At 37.4% G+C, this 11,749-nt stretch overlaps 1 protein-coding gene across 6 annotated transcripts in view; it reads left to right on the top strand.

Annotated features, from left to right (window-relative positions):
* The window catches only part of tai (taiman), a 64,678-nt gene extending 61,934 nt beyond the window's left edge, over positions 1 to 2,744 (top strand). For all 6 annotated transcript variants that reach the window (XM_065237980.1, XM_065237982.1, XM_065237983.1 and 3 more), the window contains one exon: positions 2,043 to 2,744. In XM_065237980.1, coding sequence (XP_065094052.1) covers positions 2,043 to 2,071 — 29 coding nt within the window. In that variant the 3' untranslated portion in view covers positions 2,072 to 2,744. The remainder of the gene's footprint in view (positions 1 to 2,042) is intronic.
* The last annotated feature ends 9,005 nt before the right edge of the window (positions 2,745 to 11,749 follow it).

Raw genomic sequence — 11,749 nt, forward strand, 5'->3', positions numbered from 1 at the left:
ACAGGTATATTGAGCACTGAAAAGTGCTGTTTAAATTTGTTGTAGCTTTAGGTAGTAGTAACACTTTCTTCAGCAAAAAGCAAATCTATCCGCACGGAAAGAGAGCACGATGCGGACTGACCATCGCCTTCATGTTTGAATGATCTGCAAAGTGTTTGCTTAGAGTTGTGTAATTAACTCTGATATCGACATCAAAGCAGCCAGACATTCATGGTCGGGATTTAAGTCGAGGATAATACTGGTTGAAGCTTACCATCAAAAAAGATGGCTGAGCCCACCGCAAAAAAAAAACACACTTCAAAATCTATCTATCTATCTATCTATCTTCTATATATATAAAAATGAATTTCTGTCTGTCTGTCTGTCTGTCTGACCCTTATAGACTCGGAAACTACTGAACCGATTGGCGTGAAAATTTGTAAAAAAGGGTTTTTGGGGCTGTGGAAGGTTCTTATGATGGTTCGAGACCCCTCCCCTTTCTGTAAGGGGGGGCTCCCATACAAATGATACAGAAATTTCTGCATAACTCGAGAACTAATCAAGCAAATGGAACCAAATTAGGCATGTGGGGGCGAGTGTGGGGGTATAAGGAGATAATCATAGGGGGTAGCCCCTTAGATAATAGGGGGGGCTACGTACAATATAGCATGTTTTTTTAAATCGGCGCATAAACTCAAGCTAATATTGAATCCCGAGCAAGACCGGGCACACTCAGCTAGTTGCTATATAAAAACGATCAGTTGCTCATCCGCCCAGTGTCAAATTACCTCACTTTTTCGCCGACAATTAACCACTTCATTCGAGCAGTTAAAATGACATTTACTACCACTCGAACTTTGAAATAAAACATTATTTTGAGATTTTTTCTTCTAGAACCACGAGAAAAGTAGCCAACATTTGTGCGTTTCATTAAAAAATAGTAATTTGTTGGTCCAGTTTTGAGAAATCGCTGGTAGAAAGTTACGCCAAAACTGCTTGACAAAGTGGTCCATTTGATTGAAAACTGCCAGGAGCAGATAGAGCGGGATTTTCGTGTCGATCGCGACGTGCTTGCTTCGGTGAAGCTATGATGTAAACAAATGAACTTATCCTGACAATCAATGCCTAATGTGATTAAATACACTCTTAGCTTGATTAAGTAAGCTCAAAAAATGCTTTACTGGAAGCGTTTTTAATGTGTCCGGATTTTTTCGTGTTCAACCTTTATTATTGATCAAAATTATCTATAATCGGACAAAGATGACGAAACATGATTAAGATGACAATATGTGTGCAAAACAACAGGATTCCAATCTTTTAGTGTTGTCAAAACCTTAAAATCGGCTGGCAACAAATAACATCCAGCAGCACAAGGTAGATGCTTGGGAACGTTTTGTTTATTTTCTTAGCATTTGAGCGTTCATTGTGGGTCCAAGGTGTCTAGAAATTGTTCAAAATAATAAATGGAAAAATGACCTGTGTTTGTTTAGGCTGTGAACCAATTGCTGAGTAAAATTAAAGTCGTGATTGAAAGTGACATTTCGAAAGTTATTCTCTATATTCGAAAATCCTTGTTCTGTTGATCGACCAGTTTTCGAGAAGAACTCAGCCACTTTTGTCGAAATTTAACTTCTTGTCGGTCAGAAATAACCACGCGCGGATAGCAGGGTTAATCGATAACTTTCCATCTGTCAAATTAAAAAAAAATCACCAAATGGTTCAGAGCCTTACTTGCACTAAAACTGTTTTCTAGTAAAAGTGATGGGGTGACGGGCTTAGCCACACTTCCCCTACATGCGTTTACAGTGATGCCAGATTGATGCATTGAACTGCCTTTTAAATGTTTCAGAGTGTAATTTTAATTCCTTGGGTGAAACAAATTTGGCCATCATCCCATTAGCTCAATCACATCCGATCATAACCATTACCCGTTCGTATCTGTTAGCTTTTTCTTTATCTAATTGCTTTCCATGTCCGATTCGACGTTCAAGATTGATCTGAAATAAAAAATAAATTATCCCCCATCTAATCGGCAGCCAATTTTCCCTTCTTCTTATTTTCAGAATTCTTCGGAGGCAATACGAGTCGGTGACCCGAAAAATTCATCCCTCCTTCTGCAAAAACTTCTGTCGGATTAAAGTGATAAACAACAGTTGTTCGTTCGTGTTTAGGCTTCGTTTATAGTTTTTTTTTTTCTTTTCTTTCTCGTCCAAATGAGTAAAGAGATGTTGTTTTGTTTATTTTTGCGCTGACCTTAGTTTTAAATTTATGACAAAAATAAATAAAAAGTGAAATGTTACACCTACAAAAAAAAATCTTTGTTTGTAAAGTGGAACAATTCGATGGGAAACGTTTGGCATTATTAAAAAAAAGTAGAAAAATCGAAAAAAAAATAATTAAATCACTTAAGTTGACCCCCGAACTAAAAAAAAAAACACTAGAAGAAAAAAATATAAAACAAAACCGAGATGTGATGTGATGTTTAGGATGAGGAAAAAAATACAAGGAAGCTGTGGGAACAGCTTTAAAAAAGTGTTTATTGTGCTGTACATATTGAGTTACTGTAAAGTGTAAAACCAAGTATATAATTTAAAGTATAAATAAAAAAAAAACAGAGTAAGAAAGTTGATATAAGCTAAGGAAAAAGTAAATTAAAGAAAACAAAGTAAGGCAAATAGAAATACCTCTAACATTAGTTCAAACTAATAACATGAAAACAACAAAAGTGTTAAACCTTAAAATGTATCTAAATTAACCAAAAACAACAACAACAACAAAAAACAAAAGAAAACATCAAGAACAAGGTAAACACCTACACACAAGTGACGAATCAAACATATACGAAAGAAAAGGGGAGTTTGTGCGAATGGGAGCAACTAGAATGGGGAAGAAGCGAAGAGCTGTGTTACGTAGTAGCGGAAAAATAAAAGAAGAAGTGAGGCTTTTAGTCTCCAACCCAAAGACGTGCGATTTGCAGAGAATGTTAGGAAAAAAAAAGTATGAAACTCTCCCACAAACCAACGGTTTCGCATTTATTTGAGAAGTAAAGTTAAAATGAGAAAAAAAACAAAACGAATAAATGTTGTAAAACAAAACAAAAAAAAACACACAAAAATTCAGTAGACGAGATGATGTTTGTAGAAAAACATTCAGAAACAACACAGAAAAATTGCGACATACTGAAACAGAAACCCTAGTAATTCAGTAGAAGAGCACGACTCAAACAATGACATCTAATTTTCATCACTCGTTGACGTTCCCTCTGAGTAGATACTAAAACCAAAATGTAGTAAAGAAATTAATGAGAGAGCACTAAATTCGCCATCGTTGGACCCCCTCCCCTCCCGCAAACTTTGTCTAAATGTGTTTGTTTTTCTGTGCAAAGCTTGCTTACTTACACAAAACGGAAGAAGAATGAAGCAGAATAGCAAACGAGTACTAGAAAGCGAAGGCGAGTTAGGAGAAAGGGAACCGCAAATCCGAGGAACCGACGATAGCCGACCAGGAACGTTTGCTGTGATAATTATTTTCTTTTTTGGGAGATTGCGACCCGAATCGGCCATCCGGTTGGCGAGGAGTTTTGCGTGATCTTTTTCTCTCGAGCGGGTTGAGGAAAACTGTGCTAAAAAGAGACAAAAAAGAAAACACGGGACCTAGTCCGATTCAAACGAAAGAAGAAAGAAAGGGTAATATTCAATGATTAGGAGCTAGTTTAAGAAATTAATAACAAATAAAATGGAAAGAAAAGTGAAACTACGTAGGTACCTCTTATCCACAAATACACACACAAAAAAAAAAACAACACTATTTATCGAGAAAAAAAGTAGAATATTCAATCCCTGAACAAAGGGTGTAATTTTCTGTAAATGTTATGTTTCGTTCCACCCGATTAGCACGCGATTTGGCGCTCAACAAAAAATATATACCGAAACCGAAATGCTCTCAAAGCGAGATACAAAGTATAAAACGCTTACATATTCACTTTTTTGGCTATTGACACTTAATTAGCAAGCACACATACAAATCATCAGGTTTTCAAAATGCAGACGTAAAACTCAACCACTAGCGAAGGAGCAAACACCGCAAATCACATTTGAGTTCGTTTTGTCCGCTACCATATACTGATTAGAAAACACCTATTGGGAAACGCTGAGGATTGTACATATAATTTTGTATAGTTGAACATGTAAATTTTTGGGAAACCCCCCGGGTTTCACCGTTCAGTTGCGCTTTGTTTTTCTTTTCTTTATGTTTTTTTTTCTCTCGTTGGTTAGGCGCGCAGAAAAGGGATACATTACTATTGATACGAACTACTTCTGATGTCGAATGCTGATTGAGGAAAAAAAAAGAATGGCATTCTAACAAATCGAGGATGAGATTCTGACTTTCTGCCTTCTCACGATGCTCACTAAGCGAAATTGGCAGCATGAAGAAGTTTAATCATATCCTTTTGGCAAACAAGCAAATAGATACACCCCTACAGATTTTTTGTTTTAATTATTATTGGATCAATTGGAAGCTTCCTCCCTCCCTACATTTGATTTTATTTTTATATATATATACTTATATTATGTGTACAATTACATATTAATTTAATTTTTATTATTATTGCTATTATTACATTATACATTTACATGTTGAGGTTAGTTTTATTTTGTGTTTTATGCAAAGAAAAGATGGCGAAATATATTATTGTTATAATATTAATAATAAAACCAATACCGTATCGCTTTTGTTTCATTCGAAATTCTTATCCTTTTTGTTTGTCTTAGGTTTGCTTTAATTTTTATTATTCTGAAAACCACCTCCACACAGTGGGACGAAATCAAAAAAAAAATGGGACATGACCATTTGCGACGAAAATATTGAGTGTATCATTTTGATGTTTTCTAGAATGTTGCGTAATTTTTTGAGCACTTTGCGTGGTGGAATTTTGTGCTTAAGGAGGGTATACACTCAGATAAAAATTACTTTTTTATGTCTATGTCTGTAGATTAAGTCATGTTAATACTCCGAATACGGTGCCTCCGAAAAACGTGTAATAGCTAGTTTGCAATGGCATAACCTAGTCATACTTCTAGAATTCCTAGGGTCTGTAGATTATTTTAATTGTAAAAAAAAATTAAAAATGTGGTCGTCTACTTTATTCAAACGCGAAAAGAGTCGTCGCACTTTTTATTAAATGAGTGTTCAGTTGGTTTGCAAGTGGCCTAAGATCCATAAATTAGATTAATGGGCACAAATGTTCCTAATTAGCCAGAATACAGTCATGCTTCCTATATATGGATCCTGGAGAAAACGGAACGGTTATCCGGAATATTCGGAACATCCGTAAAAGTGATTCATCCATGAAACCAGTGTTGGGAAAATATCAAAAAATCAAATCTCACCAACGCCCAAGATCACGCTTGATTTCCGTAGACAAAAATCAACAAACAAACTACTGCGGTTGATTTTGCAAGCTGTGATATCGCAGCTCGGAATATCAAGCTAACAAAACTTACCAACTGCAAATCTCATCAAACTGTGGTGAGATTGAGTTTAATGATTTTTGCTTTACACCCGAATGCAACCGAAACTTCCATAACGGCTTGCAGCAGTCCTTTCGCGTCTGCCATCGGTGAAGATTAAAAAGAGATAGCAAACTATGTTTTCTTTTTCTAAAAAAAAACGATGTTCAATGGAATCATTTTTGTGTCGAGTCAACTCTCAGCTTGATTTTTGCACGTTGTGAATAGTCTCGCAATATCAAAGGAGCTTGTAAAATCAATATCAAGCATGATATTTTGTTTCAATATCACGCGTGATATTGCGAGCACATGAGAGCGGAAAAATATCAATTGATTTCTGATTTTGCCAACACTGCATGAAACTGATTCTAGAGCTCCGCGGTTTTTCGAATACACTAGTGACTGTGATATAAGAAATAATTTAGGGTCGTGAAATAAACATGGTCCCGAAAGGCCATGAGACCGTCCTCCGGAAGATCCGAAAGATCCTTAAAAGTGGTCCATCCATGGAAATGATCCTAGAGCTCAGCGTTTTTTTTTCTAAAAAATTAGGAACTGTGATATAAAACGTGGAACTGTAATTTACGAAAGAATTTTAGGTCGTGACATAAACATGGACCCGGTAGATTCGGAGCATCTGTAAAATTGGTTCACCCATGAAACTGATTCTAGAGCTCAGAAGTTTTTTTTTAAATTTAATATCTTGGAACAGTGAAAAACTAAGAAAAAACAAATAAGTCGCAACGTAAACATGGACCTGGATGGGCATGAGACCGTCCTCTGAAAGATTTGGGACATCCTTAAAAGTGGTAAATCCATGAAACTGATCCTAGAGCTCCGCAGTTTATTTAAAATGAAGTAAGAAGAATGAATTTGGGGTCGTGACATAAATATAAACCTGGATGGCTATTGGACCGTTATTCGGAAGATCCGGAACATCCGTAAAAGTGTTTCATACATGAAACTGTGAAAAAGAAACCATGTTTTTTTTTCGAAAACTCAACAGTTCGAAGTGATCTCGAGAAAACCGCAAAGTTCTAGAATCTGTATTATTGATGCACCTATTTAAGGATCTTCCGGAAGACGGTTTCATGGTCATTCGTGTTCATGTTTATGTTACGACTTCAAATTATTTCTTATATCACAGTTCCACGTGTTTTCGAAAAAAAAGGTGGATCTCCTGGATCAGTTTTATGGATTGACCATTTTACCGATGTTCCAGATCTTCCAGACGACGATCCCATGGCCATGCAGGTACATGTTTATGCCATGACCCAAAATTCTTTCTTATATCACAGTTCCTAATGTTTTTGAAAAAAAAACTGTGGAGCTCTAGGATCAGTTTCATTGGTTGACCTCTTTTCCGGATGTTCCGGACCTACCAGAGGACCACATGCCGTGGACTTGCAAGGACCATTGCAAAGATCCTTAGATAACTTGTCGTCTTGGGCTAGGAATCTATTGATCGAATTCTCGCCGCAGAAAACTGAACTGGTATTGTTTAGTCGAAAGCGGTACCCAGCCCAAATGCAGCTTAATCTTTTGGGCAGAAACATTACTCAATCATTGTCTTTCAAGTACCTTGGGGTCTGGTTTGATTCAAAGTGCACTTGGAATACCCATATTACGCAAAAATGTCAACAGAGGATCAACTTTATCCGTTCAATTTGCGGCACATGGTGGGGTGCGGTAGACCTCATAACGCTTTATAAAACAACTATTCTCTCTGTTCTAGAGTACGGTTCTTTCTGCTTTCGCTAGGCGGGAAAAAGTCACCTTATAAAATTGAAACGAATTCAATATTGTTGTCTGCGTACTACTCTCGGCTGTATGCACTCAACGCATAACATGAGCCTCGAGGTTCTGGCAAGGTTAAGCAAAATTTCATTATCATTTTTCACATCATTTCCATCTGCTGGTCGACCGTCACTTAAATTCATAAATTACCATTTAGTGCGTCAGAGTACCTTTTCGAGTTGGCAATCCGATTGAAGAATTTTCGTTAGGTCCCAGCAATGTCTCTGAAGTTATCCAGTACCATACCATCCAGCATGTACTAATTTGTAGTACAGGAAGCCATTCAGTACCATACCATCCAGAATGCCTCATAAATCAACTATTGCATACTTCACGGCGTAAATGGAGCAATTGTGCTAAATTAACTTTTAAATCAAAATTTACAACCATTAATGATATTACATATAATTTAACCATGTATGGTGGGAAAACCAGTGACAAACCATTCCAGTTCTTCACCTAGAATATTCTAGAATATCTAAACAAGACATTTAAACATTAAGACATCTTGGCTAATTGTTTTGAAATTGTCTGATTGATTTACTTTTACTTCAAAGAGGAGTTCTTCAAGGACATTTAAAAATTTTTCTACAAATACTTGCTGGATGGGAATACTGAGTCAAATATAAATAAAGTGATTTATTCAGAGTCTTCTTAAGTCTTCTCAAGGTATTGCTGAATAATCTGAATAAATCACTTTACTTATATTTGACTCAGTATTCCCATCCAAAAAGTATTTGTACAAACATTTTCAAATTTCTTGGAAGAACTCCTCTTTGAAGTAAAAATAAATCAACCAGACAATTTCAAATCAATTAGCCAAGATGTCTTAATGTTTAAATGTCTTGTTTAGATATTCTAGAATATTTTAGGTGAAGAACTGGAATGGTTTGTCACTCGTTTTCCCGCCATACATGGTTAAATTTTATGTAATATCATTAATGGTTGTAAATTTTGATTTAAAATTTAATTTAGCACAATTGCTCTATTTACGCCGTGAAGTATGCAATAGTTGATTTATGATGCATTCTGGATGGTATGGTACTGGATGGCTTCCTGTACTACAAATTAGTACATGCTGGATGGTATGGTACTGGATAACTTCAGTGACATCAACCAGCAGATGGAAATGATGTGAAAAATGTTAATGACGTTTTGCTACCTGTCAAATCGTATGGAATATTTTTAGTACATCATCAGTTTTGTAATTGCAAATCTGAAAACTAGGTGTCGCATGGCCAGTTTTACCTTTGCGTAAATTCATCAATTGGGACACTGGAAATCATGGACGGTGGTTACATTAAATTATTCCTAATGTTTCTTCGTTTGGGCTTAAGTGGTGACTTCATTCGCGTGATGAGTAGAGTTATGTCCAACCACTAATCGCTAGATGCTGAAGATAACCCTATATTCCGATCAGAGACGGGTTGGGAACTCGTGCTATATGCAGTCAGTTTATGTGTTGCTTCAAATGTCTAGTATAAGAACTTAATTACTTTGTCTTTTGTCTCTCTTTACTAGTTTTTTTTTTTGTCTCGATGAGTCTCAACGCCCTGACGAGACAACGAAAACCCACCCCTAAGCTCCTCTCCTGATCCTATCCTTCGACAATGTACCCTTCTAACCTCGAGTAAGCCGCGAATATTCGGCCCAACTCCTACTAGACATAGAATTAAGTGAATTTTGTTACAATCAGTGAACAATGAATTATCGGCTCCGTAATACCCCGTACAGACTATGGCTTATATCATGTAATATAGGCTGTCTTGCAATGATGTCTTCGGAGTATGGAAGCTGGAGCGCAGGTGGACGTTGTATATACAGATCTCAAGGCTGCATTCGACCGGGTTGACCACTCCATACTGCTAGCTAAACTTGAAAAACTCGGTGTATCCTCGGGTTTAACTCGTTGGTTCAAGTCCTATCTGACCAATCGGGAACTTTGTGTTAGAATCGGATCAGAGCAATCGGACTATTTTACAAACAACTCCGGTGTTCCTCAAGGTAGCAACTTGGGACCATTGCTATTCTCGATTTTTGTGAATGAGGCCGAACTGATCCTCCCAACTGGTTGCCGATCGTTCTACGTGGATGATGTGAAGATCTATGTGATCGTTCGTAGCTTCGCCGATTGCTTGCGGCTTCAGCACCTAATCGATACTTTCGAAGAGTGGTGCTCAAGAAACTATCTCACGTTGAATGTACAAAAATGTAATATTATCTCATTTCATCGCAAGCTGAAACCAGTGGCATTCAACTATACGATAAATCACCAAGATCTGCAACGTGTGGACAATGTTCGTGACCTAGGAATCACGCTGGACTGCGCCTTAACATTCAAGCTTCATTACTCGGGCATCGTTGCGAAAGCTAACAGGCAACTCGGGTTCATTTTCAAGATCGCTGACGAGTTTCGCGATCCTGCTTGTCTAAAAGCTCTATACTGCTCTCTAGTGCGATCGATCTTGGAATTCAGCTCGGTAGTATGGTGCCCGTATCAAGCAGTTTGGATAGCGAGGATTGAATCTGTTCAAAGGAAATTTGTTCGGTATGCCTTTCGTCACCTTCCTTGGAATGACCCTGTGAACCTTCCGCCGTACGAAGATCGTTGTCAACTCCTGGGTCTTGAAACACTAGAACATAGGCGGACGATTAGTCAGGCCGTGTTCGCAGCGAAAGTACTTATTGGTGATATCGACTCTCCAGGAATCTTGGCTGAATTCGGAATCTACGCACCCGAACGAGTTCTTCGGTCGAGGAGTTTCCTGCATCTTGGACCTCGTGCTGCGAACAACAGCTTGCATGACCGAATACGTTTCATGTCTGGGCGTTTCAACGAGCTTTACGAGTTTTTCGACTTCAACTGTGCAGCGGAAACCTTTCGTCACCGTATTCAACGCAGACTTCTGAGAAGGTGAGTAGCTGTCCATTTAATGAACACGTGAAGGATTGCGCTACCCGTTTAATTTTTTTTGTTTCCGGTTCAACTGCATGACGAGGACTTCTACCAGATTCACGGACAACTCTATGCCATAGGAGGATAACTTTTTTTATGCTATAGACTTGATTAATGTTCGTTGTAATTGTATTGTATTGTATTATTGTGATTCATGTATTTCGAAAAGATATGGGGTTTTTACGCCTTTTCTAGGCTTTTCCCCATCAGGCTTCATTTAGACACGTTAAGTGCGATGAAGAAAAACAAAATAAATAAAAAAAAAATATATATATATAGGATTTCCAGTGAAAACTAGATGCATGAGTGCTCATTGCAAGACAGCCTATATTACATAATATAGGCTGTAATGTGAACGAGGCATAACGCGATTAAAATACTTTGATATACTCACACTGAGGCGATATTATCATAGCAACCTCATGTCAAGTTCAAACTTTGACAGTTTATTGTTCCAAGTCACAATCGTGAAATCAAATCCAATCAGAATTCAAACCAAAATAAAATCGTAATATTTTCGATCAGTATTTGGTTAAGGTAAATGTTTAAAATTAAATTATTACTTAACTTGCTTTTGGATCATTTTCGGTAATATAGAACCTCGATATACGGACGTGCTTTAAGGGAACTGCTGCCTCTCACTGCTTAAGGACGCATTATTCTTGGAAATTGTGGTTAGCATACACAGAAATTGCTTATAACGATGGTGATTTAACTCAAGAACTTAACTGAAGAAGATAAAAGTTCTACGACTTCAGAAGGGAGCGATTATAACTATTGTTGAACGATGAGGACATAAGCACTACGATCCGTACTTCGGAAATGAGTTTATATGATCGAAGTTAAAGTCGGTGCAAGAAGTGCTTTCAGAAGTCCTGAGAACCATGTGGCAAGTGGATGTTTTCATATAAAAAAGCTCTTTGTGAAGACTGCTTTCAAGTTGGAACACATTCTTTCCCAGTCCCAGTAAATAATGTCTTGAATATGTATTTAGCATCATTGTATATTGACACTAACTATGAGTAAACATAGTGTCAATTTTCGCTAGGGAGTTTTTTTTCGGTTTTCAACTGTATCGATAATAAACAGCAGGATCTCATTAGGAATTATATCCATTTACATACATGAGCTCCATAGTCATCAGTCATCAGTTTTCCCAGCTCCATGTTTTCCAGTTGTTGCCATCTAAATCTCAATTCTAGATGCTCAACAAACTCACACTAGCGAATCAATCTTCGAAAAATCTTCTTTCATTTCTCGCATCTACTTGCATCGCCCTAATAAAAATAACCATAAAAGAGAGCTTAACGACGACGTCATCCAAACCATTTGTGGGATAGTTTACCAATCCGGGATTCAGTTCGTTTATGGTATTTGTTTATTAGGGCGCGCTTTTGTAGGAAAACTTCAGAATCGGCATCAATCTTCTTTCTATATATTCAGCGTGCGCGCCGCAAACCACAGAAATACACATTTTTTCCTGCATTGTAGATAGAATCGCCCCCTC

Source organism: Ochlerotatus camptorhynchus, unplaced genomic scaffold (assembly GCF_037179485.1).
Source record: "Ochlerotatus camptorhynchus isolate MF236.1 unplaced genomic scaffold, CSIRO-AGI_Acam_v1.1 ptg000670l, whole genome shotgun sequence".
Lineage (NCBI taxonomy): Eukaryota > Metazoa > Arthropoda > Insecta > Diptera > Culicidae > Ochlerotatus > Ochlerotatus camptorhynchus.